The sequence below is a fragment of the Pholcus phalangioides genome, unplaced genomic scaffold (assembly GCF_987345545.1).
Source record: "Pholcus phalangioides strain wild (caught in Gottingen) unplaced genomic scaffold, Ppha-v1.0 ptg000039l_1, whole genome shotgun sequence".
NCBI classification, from domain to species: domain Eukaryota; kingdom Metazoa; phylum Arthropoda; class Arachnida; order Araneae; family Pholcidae; genus Pholcus; species Pholcus phalangioides.
Genome location: NW_028301625.1, coordinates 6,395,761 through 6,417,466, shown reverse-complemented (window position 1 = coordinate 6,417,466; position 21,706 = coordinate 6,395,761). Strand labels below are relative to the sequence as shown.

At 36.8% G+C, this 21,706-nt stretch overlaps 1 protein-coding gene across 3 annotated transcripts in view; it reads left to right on the top strand.

Annotated features, from left to right (window-relative positions):
• The first annotated feature begins 1,313 nt into the window (after positions 1-1,313).
• LOC149065505 (flotillin-1-like) overlaps positions 1,314-21,706 on the top strand; it is a 67,772-nt gene continuing 47,379 nt past the window's right edge. Inside the window, exons 1-3 of one of the 3 annotated variants that reach the window (XM_089254087.1) lie at positions 1,314-1,451; positions 14,661-14,736; positions 19,033-19,123. In XM_089254087.1, coding sequence (XP_089110213.1) covers positions 1,403-1,451; positions 14,661-14,736; positions 19,033-19,123 — 216 coding nt within the window. In that variant the 5' untranslated portion in view covers positions 1,314-1,402. Of the gene's footprint in view, positions 1,506-14,660; positions 14,737-19,032; positions 19,124-21,706 lie in introns of those variants that run through there. The other 2 variants (XM_089254086.1, XM_089254088.1) reach the window with 2 other exon arrangements.

The window sequence follows — 21,706 nt, the reverse complement described above, 5'->3', positions numbered from 1 at the left end:
ATGATAACCATTGTTTACGCACAGCAGCTGTTGTAAAAGTTCACACTAGAAATTTCAGACTCCCGAGAACGGATTAATTAATTTTACATTGATTCCTATGAGAAAAATTATTTCGGTTTACGAATAAACTTCTGGAATGAATTAAGTTCGTAAAGTGAGGGTCGACTGTATGAATATAAATATTCATCTCCCATATTTGCCATGTTTAACATTTCTTTCATTATTTACATTTTAATTCATCACAGTGATTTGCGCAATAGTCCTTAATTTCCATCCTATTGGCAATATATATGTATTTTTAGTAACTTCAGCTATAACTGAAAGTTACTTTCTACGTCTACTTTTTTCGGCAAGAATCGGCATTGTTCCATTTTAAACATTTGGGTGCGGTAGCTCAGGTCGATAAGATACTCCCCTAAAGTACCAAAGGATGCTTAGAGGTGTCACGAGTTCGATACCCGGTTCGTCCTTATCAGAAAAGAAAAACTTTCCTGACACAGGGGTACCATCGAGGAAAAGTAAAGTAAATAAAGAAACTTTATTTATCCTCTTAGAGGGTTTGGGTTATGAGGTTGCGTGATTTGTATAAAACGATGGATTCAGGATAATTGATTAGTTTCTTAAAATAATTATTTATTTGCAACACGAAACATAAGACAAAATAAAAATCTACGGAGCGACATGTTGAGCTCTTGATAGTTCGATCGCTTCTCCTCCGATTTCCCGCGTGACAATCCGATGGCGTCGGCTTTACAAGTGCCGCCATCTGTGAGATAAAATACAAATCGAATTTCACCACAAGGGGTACAACAGAAATGGGGACATGACCGCAGCAAAAATTGCTACAGCAGGGAGTCCCCATCGAGGGGTTAGCGTACTAACTTCTCGATGAGTATAAAAACAAGCCTGCCGTTCGGAATTGGCAATAAATTGTAGGTACCAGTCTAAAAAAAATTAGCCGTCGTGTGCAGAAAATGACCGTGGTGTGACAAACATTACCAAATGATGATCTTAGGCCGGGATTACACTATAAAAGTTTGATGAAAGTTCTTTTATAAAACTTTAAAAATGCAACCAATAATCGTACCGGTTATATTCACGCAAATGCAACCGATAGTCTTATTGGCTGCATTTTTCAAGTTTTATAAAATAACTTTTGTCAAACTTTGATAGTGTAATGCTGGCCTAAAACATTTTATATTTTTCTTCATAAATATGGTCAGGTATTATGAAATATGAAGATGGTATGCTTTTAAAATACCGGGACGTATGGTTAATTTATTGTAAAGATATTTTCGTGATTTCAGGAATTCAGATGATCAGTCAACGTCGATCATATAATGCCGAATAATTGGAAAAAAGTTTGTTTTCGGTTTTAGTCTCTCCAGCTGTTAGTTCTGAGATGCCGGGGTTCGTTACCTGTGGCCCTAACGAAGCTCTTGTTGTATCTGGTAATGAAGGATTGATGTTATCATTTTCTCCATCACGAAATTATGAGACAAAAAGTATAGAAATTTATACTTTTTGTCAGATAGAATGATATAATATAATATAATATAATTCTTTTAATAAATTCCCTTCATATTTCTGCTGGAAAAGAGAGATAAGTCATGAAGAAAGCAGCGAGTACATTTGTTTTATGCTACTCGTTATATTTGTACTTAGAATGCATTTAATCAAATTAAATTTATTTTGCTTGCATGATACATAGTTTTTTTTGTTGTTTGCAGTTTTAACAGTTTTTAGTTTGCAGTTTGAAATTTAAAAAATAGAGTAAAACGATGGGCGGAGATATGGGGGAAATTTTCCCCCTCAGCGTCAATGGAGGAGCAGACTGATATTATGTATATTCATATACAGTCGATTCCTGTTTTCACAAATACCATTATAGCAAAAATTTCGTTTTAACGAAAACTTTTCCAGTTCCCCCCCCCCCCCAGAGAAGTTTACATAGGAACAATGTAAGAATCTAGAATTCCTTAATGATGAAATTTCGTTATTACGAAGTGATTTCTCTGGTCTCATGGAGTTCATTATAATGGGATTCAACTGTATATGAATTGACATCATCATCATTCCCCCCCCCCAGTCTTTCAAGTGTATCTCTGCCTATGAATAAAACTGTTTGAAATATTGCACAATTAATAATTGTGTATCATTACACATACATTTCAAACTGTTTGAAATATTGTTAATAATTGTGTATCATTACACATACATTTCAATGATAATTATAAATATCATTGAAATGTATTTTTACATACCATACAGGGTTTTGTATGCCCACTCTTTCTAATGTTCCACTCACTGTTGGAAAAATTTGTCACAAGATTCTTTTTTTTAATAAAGAAAAAAGAGGTAAAAAAATTAGGGTGTTGCAAAAACAAACAAAAAAATCCCAGGAAAGAATTTTAATTTTAATCCCCATTTGATCAGGGCTGCCCTTTCCAGACATGGGGCCCAGTGCGAAAATAATGGCAGCCCCCCCTCCAGCCCTGATTTTATATTGCATATTCTATGGCTAAGAAATCAGCACATCTAAAAACATTTATTCATTATAGCAAAATATGCAGGAATATGCTGAAAAATTTCCATATAATTTAAAAATAATTAAAATTGGGACCTAATGAAGAATTTGTCTGAAAACTAATGTAAATTCAGAATAGATGAATCAAAAACATGGGCGGAGATATGCCCCCCCCCCCCAGCGTCAAAGGTGGAGTTGTCTGATCTAATGTATGTGCGTATATATGAATTGACATCATCATCGTGCCCCCCCAGATGTTCAAGTCTATCTCCACCTATGATCAAAAATGAGAATAATAATTAACAGAGATAATCCCAGCACCCATGATAATTCAGAATAAATTAAAAAAATAATTCCAGACCTGATGACAATTCCAGAATTCATGAAAATTCAAAATTTACCATTACCATAAGTGTGGAGCCCCCAAAACCATGGGGCCCGGTGCGACTGCACATGTCGCACACACACCTAAGGGCGGCTCATTTAGCAGCTGTGTGAGCATAGGCGGAGATAGACATGAAAGTCTGTGGGGGGCTCGATGATGATTGTGGGTGACATTATGATGTCAATTTATACATACACATATACATTAGATCAGTAGGCTCCATCTTTCACACTGGGGTGACAATGCCCCCCTCCTTATCTCTGCCCATGTGTGTGGGCATTGTAATTAATGGAACTGCATTTCAAGAATAAAGGTTTAAACAAAGCAGGGAGCACAGTGGTGGTCGGCTGAACTCAGTTTGCTGTGGTTTCCCAACTTTAAGACTCAAATGCAAGCCAATTTACAAAGTCTTGCCACAGATAGCAATAGACCTGCAACTGCATAAATATTCAACAATTATCTCTCACAATTTGAAATATATATAGCAGCACTAAAATTCACACATAGTACTGTATAGACCATAGGTTTTCAACTGGTGTTCAGCGGAACCTTGGAGTTTCGTGAGAGCTTTTTTTTGGGGTTCCATAGAATCTAACTTCACAGAACCCTTAAAAATTTTAGAACCAGGTGAACTTGTAAATAAAAAAATTGTTGCTGGTGATGTGCTTCATTTTGAATTTTGATAAAAAGAAAGTGGTTTTTAGACAAATTCCGACCATTTGGATGACAAAACAAAAGAGAAACAGTAAATCCAAATCCAGTAGTTCCCACCCACCTTGTTGGTGAAAAACTGCGGACATTTTAACCATGGGAAGAATTAAACAAAAACATTGCGCTGCAATTTTCTTTCAGGTAATCATTTTTTTGTTTAATGTTAAAATCTAATTTTATAACAAGAAAATGGTATCGACTCCATGCAAAGGTAAGGCACCATAAATATTTTTTTCTTTTTTATCTGGTAATCATCAGGATCACCACAAGGTCTGTATTTTATGAGGTATTCCCATATTAGTTGTAAAAACAATTTATTTTTAGAAAAAAATTTTATTTGCCAGAAGCAAGTTTTCTTAAACTTCAAACTTATTCAAAATTTGTTTGGGTTCTGTGAAATACCCATAGACAGATAGACATGACTGTTGACCGCCCCGATATACCATCTTGAGATGGTTTCATCTCTTTCCGAAATGGATGGTTTCGGATAGCTACAAGGAGACCCACAAGGGTTCTGCAGGACAGCCTCATAACCATAGACAAGGCCGTAACTAGGATTTTTGCCACTCGGGGCAAACATGATTCAGTTACCCAGGCCAAACATTATTTTGCCGCCCCCACAACTTTAAAAGTTGATAATTTTATAACGGTGTTCTTTGTTCCCACCTAAAATTGCCACCCTCTAAATTGTGCCCCCCCCCCTTGGCAGTTGCCCCCTCTTGCTCTCTTCTAGGTACGGCCCTACCATAGGTGCCAGTACCTAGGGGCTGAGGCCATTTGAGCCCCTCCCCCAATAACTTCCGAAAAAGCAATGTAATGCACCCTTCCTCTTCTGCATACATACTTGAGTCCTGTATATACGGGACGCACAGCAACTTCTAGCCCCCCTCCAATATTTTCTTCATGTTGGTGCCTCTGCTCCTAACCATCAAGGGTTCCACAAGAGCTTTTACATCGGAAACCTATGGGATAGACATCCAGACTACTACTGAACCACACATGCATCTGGTCTATATTCCTCAGCCGAACTTCTAACAAATTTTTACATGTTGGAATGTGCATGTACATGTTGTGGACCTAATGTGAAGTTTATTTCTATGTAATGCTGGTTATGTGTAGTGCTGCCATCTGCCATCAATTTGTCTAAAGACATACACACTGTTAGGTACACACTCTTCTGACACAAGTTATCTATAGTAGTAAATAGAAAGTCAGTTGTGTGATCAGATAAATGTCTGAACCATGACCCACATATCCTGTTTATTTATGTATACAATAATGTTGGCCTAAACATTCGAATGCGGTTGATGGTGACAGAAAAAAAAGTTTTATATTTTTCGAAAAAAATAAATGCAGTATTTAGAGGGAGAAGATTAAGTTCGTGTTTAAGTTCAGAGACAGACACATAGGAGGATGAACTGTCATAGATAAAACGGGCGGATTTATTTTGTATTGATTCCAGCTTCTCGATATTGCTAGCAGTGTAGGGGTCCTAAATTTCGGAGGCATAGGAGAGGACTGGGAAAAAAATAGGTTTGATAACAGAGGAGTCTAACATCACGAGTAGAGTGTTTTAGATTGCAACGAAGGAAAAAGAGTTTATTGAGGCATTTTTGATAGATATAATCGATGTGTTTATTCCAGCGCAGGTCTGCTGAAATGATAACACAGAGGTATTTGTATTGAGAAACCTGGGATATGGAGGAGTTATTGAAGGAGTATGAAAATTCGAAAGGTGAGATTTTACGTGAAATCCTCATGAGAACCGTTTTAGAGATGTTGAGAGGCATTTGCCATGTGGAGCACCATTGGGAGATGGAATTGAGATTGTGTTGGAGAGTTCTTGGTCTGACTCGTGAGTTATGGTGCAGTAGATTATGCAATCATCAGCAAAAAGTCTTGTGGTACAGTTGAGGGTTTCAGGGAGGTCGTTAATGTATATTAAGAATAGAATTGGGGAGATTATTGATCCTTGTGGGGTTCCAGAATTTACGGTGGCCAATGGAGAGTTGTGGTCTTTGAAATGGACATATTGTTTGCGATATTTTAAGAAGGCTTCTAACCAATTAAGTAGTTGAACGTTTAAGCCGAGTGTGGAAAGTTTAAAAAGTAATTTATCGTGGGGGGACTTCGTCATATGCTTTTGAGAAATATAAGAAACTGACGTCAGTTTGTAAGTTTTTATCGATGGCTCTCAGGAGGTCATGGATGAAAAGGGCTTCTAGACTGGGATCTTTGGTGGGCTCTAGGTCACTTGTCATGGGCCCATTTATAGTGTGAAAAAACAAAAAGTGATGAAAATTGTGCTGGGGTCCTATCCTTGTGGGAGCCATGATTTGAACTGACAGGGAAATTATATCCAAAAATAATTTGCGTACATACAGGGTGTCCATTTTTGTCACTATGCTCAATAGTTAACATGTTGTAGACCGGTTTTTTAAGGAATAACTCACTTATCACACTGGCTACGTATGAGTATAAAAACACGAGTTAACTTGTGATGGTGAAAAATGTGTTAAAATTTGTGAATTAACTCCTTAACCGTTAATATTTTTGTTTCACATGTTAGTGCATAAAGATTTTTTATAATATAGGTTGACAGTTGAATATCCGACTACCAATAAAATTATTCTTCAAATTATCAACAAGGATTTTGGAGCACATTTTCAATATTACCATGTTGGTGTACTGTAGAATTATTTTATTCAGTTGCACTAAATTTTTTTTCTCTCTTTAGAACTATTTTTTTTAGTTAGTGAACATTAAAATTTCATTTCTTTTTACTCTTAATTTAGTGATTACTTTTCTTTTTGTATGTATCGTAGCACTCAAAAAGTATTTTTTGGCAACAATAAAGACTTTTCAAATTGTCAAAAAAATTGTATTTAAATTTTTTAATGAAATCTATCCTGTGAAACACAAACACTGAATCTCATTACAAACTCTTATGACAAAGAAATTGTGTACCTAGACTTTGTCAAATTAGAAAAAAATTAAACCATTGGTACGTTGATTCAGAAGTCTTTTGACATGAACAAACAAGAAAGCAAACAACTAATAAATAGTCAAATCCTCATGTAACATGGGTATTATAATAATATAGAATAAGTCAACTCTTTTGGAAAACCTTTAGATTGCCAGGTGCAGTTGTCCAAGGCAATGTGTCTGTAGACGCAACCTATATTAGTTCATCACAGGGCTGTAGCCAGAAATTTATTTCATGGGAGGGGATCCAAAATGATAAAATAATAGATTTAACCATGTTATTCCATAAAAATCAGTAATTTTCCAACAATTTTGGGTGTACCCCAGGTCCATTCCCCTCGTTATGCCCTGGTTCATCACATCATCATATATGTTATGAGACAGACCATATTTTCTCTATATTATATAGCTCTTGGGAAAAGCAACCAGAGGAGTGCAAATTTCACCCCTTTAACCTATCAAATACAAATGTGACACCACAACAGCCAAAATGCCCAATGAAGTGGCTGAGAAAAAGTTACCCATAACAAATATGGATGTCATATACTTCAAAATTACAGCAATCCTAATAAAAAGGCAATTACAAAAACTAGAAACAGTATATATACATGATAAAATACAATACAATGCTTATGAAGAATACTTATGGTTGTCTTATTATGTGTATCAACATTACAGAGGGGCGCCAAAATGCAAGCTTGTCTGATGATGAGTATGTGGAATTGCAGCACTGGTTCCGCATGCTCATTAACTGTCATGAAACACCAAAATAAGTTGCCATTTGAGCTTGACCTCACCCCTTCTTTGAAGCGTTAATTACACATTCTCTAAAAAATACACAGAATATTCCTCACAATTTAAAGGGTTTATCATGTGTTCTTCATATTCCTACCATAAATTTATATAAAATAGGAATTTATCATCAGCAACAACCATTTTCAATCCACTGCTGGATGAAAGTCTCCTCTAAATTTTTCCATTCTGCTCTGTCTGATGAGCCATCCAGTTGACTCCAGCCACTTTCCTGATCTCGTCAATCTATCTTGCATGGGGACGCCTTCGCGGATGTCTAACACCATGGGCTACCAATCTAGAATACTTGTGGTCCATCTGTTGTCCTGTCTTCTTACAATATGTCCAGCCCATTTCAATTTCAAACGTTTAATTCTTTCCATGATATCATATACCTTTGTGTGGTTCCTTATCCAAGTGATTCGTTTTCTGTCTCTCCTTGTGATGCGTATCATACATCTTTCCATGCTCCTTTGTGTTGTCTGTAGCCTTTGTATCGTCTTGCTTGTGAGTGTCCATGTTTCAGCTCCATAAGTCAGTGCTGGTAGCACACACTGGTTAAAAACTTTTGTTTTCAGGCATAATGGCATGTGACTCTTAAGAATTACACAGTTTTTGCCAAAAGTGCTCCATCTAATCCTGATCCTTCTGTTTATTTCATTAATGATTCCATTGTCCATGGTAATTTCTTGTCCCAGGTATACATAACTTTCTACTTCTTCTATCTCTGTGTTGTTGAGCAAGATTGTCCTCTTCAACGCAAAGGGGTTGAACATAACTTTAGTCTTTTGTAGATTCATTTTCAAACCCACCTGAATACTTGCCTTTGCCAGTTCTTGTATCCATTTCTTCTAGTTACTGCTGATAATAACAATGTTGTCTGCAAAACGCAAATTGGTTGAGGAATTCTCCATTTATTTTAATTAATTTCTCATCCCAATTCAGTTTCGTGAACACGTCTAAACTTTCCTGACACAAGGGTACAACAAAAAACGGCGACTTGACCGCAGCAAAAAGTTGCTACCGCAGGGAGTCCCCCATCGAAGGGTTAGCGCACCAACCTCTCGATGAGTATAAAAAACAAGCCTGCTGTTCGGAATCGGCAATAAATTGTAGGTCCCGGTCTAATTAGCCCTCGTGTGCAGAAAATGATCAAAAGTGAACACGTCTTCTAAAACAGCGGTAAAAAGTTTTAGTGAGATAGTATCACCCTGTCAGACACCTTTCACAAATTTAATCTTTGCTTTTCCTTTATCCAAACAAATGATTGCAGTTGCTTTGTCATATATTTTCTTGATGTTATTGTGATGCATGCCTTCTCTATCCCAATTACTTCCAGAGCCTTAATAACAGCAGATGTAAAGACAGAGTCAAATGCTTTCTCAAAATCAGTGAAGACCATACACAATGGTAATTCATATTCCTTGTGTCTCTCTATAAGTTCCCTGATTGTTTGGATGTGATCCATTGTACTGAATCCACTTCAGAATCCTGCTTGTTCTTTTGGTTGAGCTTCGTCCAATTTGGATTCAAGCCTATATGTCAGCACTTTGGCAAAGATTTTATAAATTACTGATTGGTTTATAGTTCTTGATATCCTTTTTTTTCACCCTTTTTGTAAAGAAGAATCATCATTGCGTTATTGCAATCTTCAGGCATATCTGATTGTGTGAGACAATTTGTGAACAAAGCAGCTAGCATACTGGCAAATTGTACTGCTGCTTCTTTAATAATGTCTATTGAAATCCCATCTTCCCCTGGGCATTTCCCTTTTTTCATACATCTTATGGCCTTGTAGACTTCCTCTTTCAACACAGGTGCTACTTGTACAAATTTAGCTCCATTTTCTTTTCTTCCTGCTCCCTTTCCTTTGTTCTTATTAACTACTTTTATATATGATTAAATTACATTTGTCAAAACACTTTTGATCCATCCAAAAAAATAATAAGACAATAAAAGTAGGCTGGGGCAACTGGGCACTGTCCCAAGGCTCTGAGCAAAATGGAGGCCCCCAAAAAAAAACACTTATTTTGCATAATAATAACCCTTTTAAGAAGAGCCCCAAAGAAATGTCTGCCCCAGGGTCCTGAAAAGGCACACTGCGGCCCTGAATAAAAGCTCACTGATCCGAAACAAACATATTTCAGCTACATGTGTTGATAAATATCTTTCTTCTGCTTTATATATTGTAGTGACCCAAGGTTCTCCAAACAGTGAGCATTCATCAAGGCAAACTTAAACAAGGATTTATTAGTAAAAATTAGAATAAGAATGTACACCGGAGATGAAGATCCTACTCGATCATTTTCCACACACTTCTCCCTCTTTTTTATTTTTGAATGTACCCCTCATTTCTTGTGATTTTTGTTCTCTTGAGGCCTTTTCCTTCTTCTTGAGTTCTCTATATAGTATTGTTGCGTCAAGGTTTTAACTGGGAGATACAGAAACGCATACAGAACTCTACACCTCCCACGCACAATTGGGTTTACATATCAACACAAACTGAATTCCCTTTTCTGTTGTTTGAGGAATAGTCCAGGAATTTGTGAATGAACCCCGGCAAAATTGCAACAGAAGCTTTTTAAATTGCATTTTAATCAGTAATCAATACTGAACAACATATCCAAAATCAGACAATCTGACGATGGGAACATTCTTAAAAACAAATTTCAAAATGGCTGAGTCATTTTTTCAATTTAAGGCAAAGTTAACTGGATGTACACTTTGAATGGAAATATTTTGTGCTTTATTTTCACAACTTAAAATTGAAGTATCTTCAAACAGCACACAAAAGTCCACCATTCCTTTCAAATTACTGCTTAGAATCTTTGTAATTTTTTTTTTTTTTTAAATTCGAATAGTTTATTGTTATTACCATACAAATGCAGCAATATAAGAAAAGAGAGCAAAAAGTTACCAAGAGGTCAAGAAAGATGACCGGATGAAAGATGGTTATAGAAATGTTTCAGTAGCAAAACAACTTTAATTTATCGTTTTCATTACTTTCATAGTTAGAAGTGAGGTTGTTCTTTTACATCCATTGAGTTGGCACAACCCACAAGCTGTTGAACAGGGCAGTCCATTAAGCTTGCATTCGCATCGTAAAATAGCGCAGCTTGTCATTCAGAATATTGAATTATATTGAGTAGATAATCTGGAGCTGGTGCAGGGCCGTCTTAAGAGCATCATGGGCCCCAGGACCAAGTGATTTTTCTGAGACCCTACCTAGCAAATTCTCAAAAAATTAAATTGTTTCTCATTTTTGTTAGACTCCCGGGCTGTGCCCGCTTGGGCACTGGCTAGTGGGTAAGTCGCAGAGTATTGGGAAACATGAGTTATTTTTTACATACCAACCCGATTCTTCTGGCTTGATTCTTTCTTCGGTAGCTTTCCAGATATTTATTTGTAAGTAAGTTCGATAGCTATGATATTTTGTAGAAGAATCCGTCAGGGGCAGCCGTTCAGGTGCAACAAATGATTTTGCTGTGGCTACCTTCTCTACTAACATTTGGTGACATAGTTTGTCTGTAGATTCCAGTGACTGGCAACCATAAAACAGGAACATTGCTTTTCTCCCAGCGGCAGTAATATCAGAACGTATGCATGAACCAGATCAAAATGTTTTTGCAACAGAATAGAGCTCTGTCTCCTTCATTGGTTTGACAAACACTGAGGATTTCTCAATCAAAAAAAAATCGGTATCACAGCTGGTGAAAGCATGCAGAAACAGAAGCAAGTCGCAGTTTTCACAACCTAATAATATTGAGGATATCACACACTAGATTGGAAGTTGATCCTTGTCTTATATCAATGTGATAGTACAGCTTGAATACATTATCCTTTTTCATGGTAAAGAACCAGAATCAGAAAACTGGTGTCTACCCCCTATTACAGTGTATGCACATGTTCTGAAGATGAGACTACAGTACGAACAGTGTCCATAGACATTCACCTTGGTACTTCAACCTCAGCTCCCTCCATCTGCTGCTTGATTGATATTTTGCCTTCCAAGAACTTCCATCTCCATAGATCAACTGCGTATGCATAGGGTTGAAAGACTACTTTCTTCAGAGCCATGGCCATCAAGTGATTGATATCTGCTTCTGAATCGTCTACAACATCTTTGAGGAGCTCGATTTTCTCCATATGACTTGATGTCGACACCAACAAGGCAAGGATGTCATCTATGGCCTCTTGGAAACCAGGATTTGTTCCACCTCGAAAAACGTGAGGCAGATGTACTACATGAAGTACTGAATGTGTCCCATCTCACGGTGAATAGTGATGAAATCATCCCTAGTTCTGTCTGCGCCCATCTTGATCACCAGAGGTCCAATCCAAATACGTTTGGTGGAATAATGCACTGTTCTCGAATTTTATCTGTTATTGCAGTGAGAGTTTTAACAAGTTTACAAAAAAAATCTTCATTATTTCCTATACTTTCAATAAAGCACTAATATTCACTAGTGACGTGCTTCAATTTTTTCTCCAAATGCACTCGTTAAGATGATTTTCTTTTTTTTAATTAGTGATTTCGGTATACAGTCAGAATGAATCACTGGAATTTGAATACCAGAATCCACTAAGTTTCTGATTTTTCTATTAGCTACACAAATGTAAAGGGTTCAATTTCAGATTGATTGGACTCACTTAATAATTCTGATCGACTTTCTGCAGTCAACACATCATCTTGCGGTTTCTCTTTTGAGTTAGCCTTATATCTTTGGTCACAATCTCAAGCAAAATAATTCAATCCACAGATGTAACACTCCTTTGGGGTTTTTCTGATATACATGCTTTCCGTCTTATTCCAACCCTTATTGCTATGATATTTCTGAGTTAGTGGTATATTTGCTGTTTCTGTCTATAATTCTCATCCTTTTCCATAACTGAAGTGTTGTTGCTGTAGCAATGCTTTTTCTTCTTCAAAAAAATCCTTCTGCCTCTTGCAGATTTCTACCCCAACATTATTATAGTCATCTAACTTATTAGCAAGGATGCCGGGTTGCTTGAATTGAGACCACTCATCAATAAAATGGTCTCGCATCTCTGATGATACTTTCCATTTTAGCTGATCCATAATATCCATTTTATCTGATCCATAATAATTAAATCAGGCAGTTCTTCAAAAGTATTGATCTCCAGGCCTCGGATCCATTCAGTGAAGAAATTTCTAAGTTCATAAGCAAAATCACACCATGTTGTTTCAGATCATTTATTGTGCTTCGTGATTATTTGTCGAAACCCCTCGGGAGTAAGCTTATATCTCTTCAGCAAAATGGATTTGACTTGATCATAATCATCTGTTGTCCCATCATTTTCTCTAGCTATGATTTATGCCACATAATTACCTTACAAGGTAATAGTCCAATCAAATATGATACCCAGAGTTCCTTTTTGATTTCGACTCTTTTTGCTTGCCTCTCAAACAGCACTAGGTAGAGGCTGAATTCATTGCTCTTGGGATCGAACTTTTGTAAAATGTTTTGTAGCTCTAGTCTTGGCCTTGCTGTTGAGCTCATCTGAGATTTTCCCGCTGCACTGTTGCGAATCCTTTCATTTTCTATATTTTTATTTATTTATTTACATCCACAAAAGGCTGGTTGCATTGAAGAAAACAAAAGCACGATACAAATCAAAAGAAAAATACCAAATAATGACATACTGTGCATACATGGGGGCATTAAATTAAAATGGGTATCTGATCAAGAAACTCGAAATGTCAAAGCTTGATAATCGTTTGCAAAATAACGCGTATGTCTGTGTACAAACAAGATTGGATGGAAGTCTATTCCAAGCTCTGCCAGCCCGACATAAAAATGAATACTGTAATCAGTTTCTTCTAATAAATGGAATACGTATGCACAGCTGGTGACTTCTAGTTGCATTTTTTTTAGTTCAATCTTCATTTGTTCAATTCGCACATTTCATCTTCCCTGGCTTCTATCTCTCTTCATTTTCTTCCTTTGAACTCTTTGTCATAGCATTCTGCCTTGGTTGTTGTTGATTTGAGTTGAAATACCTTCATATCCATAACATTTTTAACTCCTATTTCCATGATAACTTGCTGTAAGTCCTCCTTTTTGCCTTTGGCTAAGTAAGTCATAATTTCCTCAAAGAAATAAAAAGCAGAAATTCTTCTTAAGAAAATAAATGCTTATCACACTTTTTCTGCCAAAGTGACCTCGAAATGGTTGGGATATCATCCAATGCTCTTCGAGTCGCCTTTGCATATCCTCCTCACGACAAAAGTTTTCCACTCTTCGCTTCATCTTCTCGCGACAAAAGTTTTTTTTTCACTCTTCACCTTGCCTTCTCACAATGAAAGTTTTTCCCTTAGATACTGTTAGATTTATTTCTCACCGTCCTACCGACTGTGCCAATGTAATGACCCTAGGTTCCCTGAACAGTGAGCACTCATCAAGGCAAAGTTAAATAAGGATTTATTAGTAAAAATTAGAATAAGAACGTATACTGGAGATGACGATCCTACTCGATCGTTTTCCACACACTTCTCCCTCTTTTTATTTTCGAATGTCCTCCTCAGTTCTTACAATTTTTGTTCTCCTGAGGCTTTTTCCTTCTTCTTGAGCTCTTGAGTCTTATGCAGTATTGTTACATCAAGGTTTTTACTGGGAGACATGCATACAGAACTCTACATATATGTTAAAGTCACAACAGCTCATGCAAATGAAATGATGCTACAAGCATTATTGCATTTGTCAAAAGATCTTTGAGCACTTCTGTATATATATGTTCTGACATCATCATCGTGCCTTCCTAGATCGTCTAGTCCACTGGCATACGCAATGAATGAATGAACGCCAGAACTTTGCCACTGGACTTATCCCGTTGCTGGGATCTCTTCCAGCCCAGCTTTGTGGCAGAGTCTGGAACAACATTGGCGTATGCAAAGGGGGTTTGGGGTTCCAACCCCCCCCCCCAAGGCAAGCTTATAGTGTTATTTTGCAGGAAAAAAACTTAAACCCCCCTTGAGAAGAAAAAAATTGACACCCCCCCCCCTCCTTAAGAAAATTCTGCAAATGCCTATGGCCTAGTCTATCTCTGCTTATGGTCAGAAGTGTTTCAAACCTGTTGGTGATTAACTTGAGCTATATGTAGACTGAAACTGTGTGAAATATTTCAAACTCTTTTTTTGTATATCAATCATTATTATCAGCTGTGAGAGAAAAAATGCTTCATGGGATTTTCTGAGTTCTTATATGTAGTATTAGTTTTAAAGAGTGTTTTTCTTTTCAGGATGTTGTTTGCCAAGTCCATTAATTGTTCCTGGTGGACGGGTATTTGTTTGGCCATTTATACAGAAAGCACAGAGGTATGCAATTATACTTTTTCATTTAATCATTAGTTCAATGATGAGGGAATAGTGATTTACAAACTATAGCAGTATTGATAATCTGAGGTTAACAAGAGAGGCCACCTTAGATTACTGAAAATTGAGTTATCTGAAAAGCAATACAAAATGCCTAACAAGGAAAGGTGACATCTTCAAAGTTTGAAAAAATTAACACTGATTTTACTCATTTAAATATGAACAGAAATATGAAAAGATTAGGCGGAATTATTAGGAGTTTAAAAAAATATATATAAATATTAATATTTTTAATGCTAATCGAGGCCAAGAATGAATTTAAAAATCCTGCAACCCTAGAGTGAAAATTAAAATTAATTAAAATTAATTAAATTAAAATTATCAAACAACACATGATCAGGTACAGCACAGAAAAGAAAAGAAGGAAGAAAAAAAAAAGAGGAGCTACAGTGTGTGCATGTGTGAAAAGTTTTTTTATAGATATCGCCAAGAAGCGCGAGAGGTGATGAGTATCCAACTGTTGTTATTTTAAATAATTTTTTGTGGCTTTAATAATTGTACTCCACCCTTTTTTGTTTTATGTGTTTCTGGAGGAGATGAATCTACTTGAGTTTTATCATAATTTTCTGAGGATGACACCTTGTAATCCTTTCCTTTATGATGTTAGTTTTACATTTAAAAAAAACATACCACAAAAGAATATTTATAATGCATAGAGTATATGAACCATTTTCAAGAACTTTGTGATAAAAATATAAATGATTCTTATTTCATAAAAAAAATTGTTCTTTTTTTTTCTTTTGTACATTTGTACTTAAATTTATCAATTTTATTCCTTATACGAATACAAAATCAGATGCCACAACAGACACTTGCCCACTTTGTTGCCACTCTGTTTTTGAAAAAAAATAAGAAAAATCAATGTGAAAAGAAATAATATTTGAAAAAAGCCCATAAAAATATGGTCGTCATAGCCTAAAACGGCAATCTAATACAGTAGCAATAAATCAGAAAATCTAAAATACACTGCCCATAAAGATATGATTGTCATTCAATTTTAAGTCTGGATAGCTTCTAGATAACTCCCACCCAGCTTATCATATTTCCTCTTGAAAGTGTCTTGTGGGAGAATGGAGATAATCAGAGACTGAAAATAACATCAAGCAGAAATCAGAGTTTTGAGCTAATATTGACAAAAAAAAGTTTTCAAAAGAAAGTATACATTGAAAAAAAAAACAGATTAGATAAACTTGATAAGCAGTTTTTTGTTTGGTTTAGGCAGCAATGTGCCCAATGAGTTTTTTCCTCTGCTGTCATTTTGTTTCTTTCCAGAAATAAGTATCAAAATTACGGCAGTAAAAGACTGGTTGGTAACGAGCCCTTCATGACAAGCAAAGGTTGGTTCGGCAAATTCAAGAAGTGACATGGGATTAGAGAGCTGTATCTATACAGAGAAAAATTATCATCAGACAGAATAAATTTATTTGTGAATGCCTGTTTTTTCTTTACATTTTCAGTTGACCGTCTTTAACCAAGTTTTATCTGAGGTGACCCCAGACACTCATTTCTCTGTTGATTGAGGTTTTACTGTAAATTCTTGGGAAAAATAAGGAGAGGTCTGAAGAAAATATTTTCAAACGTTCAGCCCCTTGAATTGTACAGAATCTTGATAGTATGAGTCCCTACTTCCTACTTTACAAAAATAAATAAAAATTAATTAGTTTGCTTATAACATACCCTATCCCGGAGATTCCAAATGTGCATGTTATAAGTGAGGTCTTCAAATTAGCTGATGTAGTAGTTGTATATGCATAAAATGCATTATTGAAATTTTTGTAGACAGAATAAGCTTGTGCAGCACAGAATTAAATTTAGCATAGCATGAACATAGTTTTTGGTTGGATACCCTCTGAAAAATATTAGAATACATGATATACAGAACATATATACACATTTTTAATTTGAATGGTTTTAATTGTGTAGTGTGTGCGTGTGTGGTCAAGATTATAAAATTCATTCACAAAAAAAGACAGTGTTCTCATAAATTTTACTTCTTATCATTAAACATGCTTTAGCATGGTTTTTCAACAGGTGGTTTGATGCTTTTAAAACAGAGTGAAATTCTGCTTTTCTAGATCACAACAAGAAGTGTTTACTTATCAGATATACCAGTAACACTATTTTCCCAGAAATACAGGATTTTTTCAAATAACAAAAAATTTTGTCAGAATAGTTACATTTGCCACTAACTGATGATACGCTAGTTTTAGACCGTCACAGCATCATCTGTAGGTAGCAAATGTAACTATTCTGGCAATACATTTGTTTTATTATTAAAAACAAATAAGTCTGTTTTTTGACAAATTTAGGGATTTTTTCAGTATTTTATATCCAAATCATTTTTAGCTTGAGGGATTTTTTTTTGTATTTCATATATATATATATACATAAATAATCTGAAAAGCCAAAAAAACTGGTATAGGCATGCGTATGCAAATAAAGAGATATGGAACCAATCAGAGTACGGTGCTGCGGTCGGCAATGCCTATATAACACAACAAGTGTCTGGCATAGTTGTTAGATCGGTTACTGCTGCTACAATGGCAGGTTATCGAGATTTAAGTGAGTTTGAACGTGGTGTTATAGTCGGCGCACGAGAGATGGGACATAGCATCTCCGAGGTAGCGATGAAATTTGGATTTTCACGTACGACCATTTCACGAGTGTACCGTGAATATCGGGAATCCGGTAAAAAATTAAATCTACGACATTGCTGCGGCCGGAAAAAGATCATGCAAGAACATGACCAATGACAACTGATGAGAATCATTAAACGTGACAGACGTGCAACCCTTCCGCAAATTGTTGCAGATTTCAATGCTGGGCCATCAACAAGTGTCAGTGTGCGAACCATTCAACGAAACATCATCGATATGGGCTTTCAGAGCCGAAGGCCCACTTGTGTACCCTTGATGACTGCACGACACAAAGCTTTACGCCTCGCCTGGGCCCGAAAACACCGACATTGGACTGTTGAGGACTGGAAACATGTTGCCTGGTCCGACGAGTCTCAGTTACAATTGCTTCGAGCTGATGGACATGTACGGGTATGGAGGCAACCTCATGAATCCATGGACCCTACATGTCAACAGGGGACTGTTCAAGCTGGTGGAGGCTCTGTGATGGTATGGGGTGTGTGCAGTTGGCATGATATGGGACCCCTGATACGTCTAGATACGACTCTGACAGGTGACAGGTACGTAAGCATCCTGTCTGATCACCTGCACCCATTCATGTCCATTGTGCATTCCGACGGACTTGGACAATTTCAGCAGGACAATGCGACACCCCACACGTCCAGAATTGCTACAAAGTGGCTCCAGGAACACTCTTCTGACTTTAGACACTTCCGCTGGCCACCTAAATCCCCAGACATGAACATTATTGAACATATCTGGGATGCTTTGCAACGTGCTGTTCAGAAGAGATCTCCATCCTTTCTTACTCCTACGGATTTATGGACAGCCCTGCAGGATTCATGGTGTCAATTACTTCCGACAAACCAGTCACAACCCAGGCTCTGTCCCTCCAAGGATATAAGGTCAATTACCTCCAGCACTACTTCAGACGTTAGTGGAGTCCATGCCACATCGTGTTGCGGCACTGCTGCGGGCTCGCGGGGCGCTACGCGATATTAGGCAGGTGTACCAGTTTTTTTGGCTCTTCAGTGTATGTATATATCCACAGTATATTTTTTAAGTGGGGCATGTAATAACAGAGGTGAAAATATAAAAAATGTAGAAATAATTATGATACAGTGAAGCCTGTATGAAACAGGACGTCAAGAGACTTAAGTAATATTCCATTTTAGATTGCCCCCCCCGCCCCATATCTCCGGCCATGACAGGTTCTCATCTCATAGAGTACCTATCTTAGGCCAGGGTTACACTATAAAAAAAAAATTTGGTAAAAGATCTTTCACAAAAGATGAAAAACTCAACCAATAAGCCTATTGGTTGCATTCGCTCGAATGTAACCAATATATTTATTGGTTGCATTTTTCAAGTTTTATTAAAGAACTTTTCTAAAACTTTTATAGTTTAATGCCGGCCTTAAACAGGTTTCACTTGTATGTTATATCCACAGTGTGTGTTGTATCTGGAATATCTTATAAGTGTACTCTACTATATTATTAGGCTCATGAATGTTTGTGATTTTAGTTCATTAATTCTGTATGAGTTCAGTATATTATTATTCTGTTTATTAATCTGTGTATCCTTATTGTGTTGCCACATTTAGGATTGCTCTCAACACAATGACATTGACCATTGAAAGTCCAAAAGTATATACTCAACAAGGTGTACCTATATCTGTTACCGGTATTGCACAGGTGAATTATAGTTTGATTCATTCAATTGCGTCTGGAAAATTTAACATAAAGATGACCCCCACTAATGAAGTATTTTAATTTTGAAAACTACTGATGTTTTTGTATCTAAAATTATAAGGGTGGATTAAATGAAAATGGAGCAGTTTTTATAATTTGGTTTATTTTTGTATGAGTGTGGCAAACTTTGTGTAGAGATAGAGCAGGAGGTAAGGAAGGCAACCTCTGCTGAGGAATGGACTTGCCCTAGGTAATAGCGTGGAATCGCATGATATGTGCTAGCAGTTGGACGACAGTATTGTCCAACAAGCAATTGGTTGTTTTTTCATCTGTGCCTGTGGAATGTTTGCGAGTAAAGAAGAGCAATGTGGTGTTACTTGTTTTTTAGTGGCAGAAGATGTTGGAGTTCATGAAGTGCATCAGTGAAAAAGACAGAGTATGGTGAACATGCGCTGTCATTGCCTGGTGTACAGGACTGGCACAAGCGTTTCGGTAAGAGACAGGAATCTGTTAATGATGATGCCGAACTGGTCGAGATCACCTCATCATCATGAATGCTTTGGTGAAAGAAGTTGACCAGATATTCAACCCAAGGAGATGGCACACAATAAGGGACATCAGCAAGAATCATAGGCAGACAGATATGCTGCTGCACTCTAATTTACCTGGGTCCCGGGACCCAGGTTATTTGAAAAATCTGGGTCCTTTTTAAGTGAAAGTGGGTCCCTTTCAAAAAAATTATGCTCCCCCCCCCCCCCGTAATTCACTGGTATTCCTATGAATTTTCTTCCAGCATGCCCCAGGTCTTTGAGAGATCACCTGCTTATATTTCTTCGTTGAGATTTAGCGGTGGGCCATGTTCTGGGTAGGAGAAGGTATCTCTGAATCAAGTATAATTCATTTCTAAAAACATGTTCTATCCAAAGGTTCATTTACTTTAATTGTCTACTAGTAAGAAAAGCTTTCAAAGAAGCGCATTTTCACTGAGAATTTAATGTATGGAATTCCGCACATGTAATAAATCTATAATAACAAATATACATTTGATCCCGCTTATAACGTTTCTCCCATTTAGAACTTTTTTTCACTTAGTGCAACTTATTTTCATGGTCCTAACAATGAGTAATTCTCATTAAGATTTCCCGTTTAAAGTGTTTTCTATTTACGATGTTTTTCTATGACGGTTTTTTTAAAAACGTTATAAGCAGAATCCACTTTAATTAACAGTTGGAGGTGCACGTTTATATATATACTAATAAATCTATAAACTCCCTTTTGATTGATTTTACATTTCGTTAAAAAAATCTTAGCACTTTCAATATCTTCTGATCAAATTTAAAGCAAATTAGATTCTCTCTCCTCTCTCAGACACTTATCTTCTGATTCCCTATTCATACTTCGGTTTTCCTGGTAAAATGATTTTATTTTCCCTCCCTGATAGTCCACCACTCTGATCTGTCGTCATTTAACTGCCACATATTTTCACATCTGAATATGGGAGCTATGTCAGATTTGTGTTGAGGAAACTTAGCAGTGTGCTTATGTGTGTGTGCCCAGCATTTGGCGTGTTTTGTGTTCAGTAGGTGGTGCCATCTATCTAGTGCCTCAACTAGATACTTTCTCAAACGGGGCAAGCATACACATTTTGGCACACCCATGTAATGTAGAAGAAGTAATTATAAAGGGTGAATTTGGCGCCCCCCCCTAGTCCCGAACCCGGGACACTAGACCCGCCTATCCCTTTCCCCTCCCAGTTGCTGCCCTGCATCTATCCTCCAAACTGGTAATGCATGCATTTGAAGTTTAATGTATACATATTTATGTTGTGATATGATGTTGTGATTATGTTACTCCACTACAGGGAAAGTGATTGCCCAGTGGAAACCCTTTTGCCAGTCCTGCACACAAGTCAATGATAGTGCATGTTCACTGTACACTGCCTTTGTCTGTCAATGCACTTTGCAAACTCAACTCTTTTTGCCACTAAAAAAATGAAAAAAAACAACCAATTGCTTGTTGAACAATACTGTCGACTGACCACCAGCACATATCACATGATCTTGCTTGACTGGGCAAGTCCATTCAGCAGTAGGGTTGCCTTCCTTACTTCTTGCTCTCCCTCTGCACAAAGTTTTTCCATACTCGTACAAAAATGAGCCAAATTATAAAACTGTTCGTTTTCATTTGATTCATCCTTATAATTAAAATTTGGGGAATGAATACAGCCAAATGGAGGAAGAAACACCTAAATTCTAATGCCAACATTGAATCACTACACTCACAATCTTGTAATGGGTCCTTCATCATCATGGGTCCATTTTTCACCTGCATCCTGTAGCCCTATCGTATTGAACTTGAGTTTAAAGCATTTAGCTCACTGGTGCAAATACTTTTTGGCTCTTGTCATATTTCATGCAGAATTGCTTTCATGGGCAATATAAGAGCTAAATTACTTCCTTACATGCCAAATATTGGTGAAAAACACAGAATCAATTTACATGTGAATGGTGATTATTATTGATTATTTAATTGATGCTGAGTTACTTTAAGCATCTATCCTTGCACTAAATTCGGTAATTATATAAT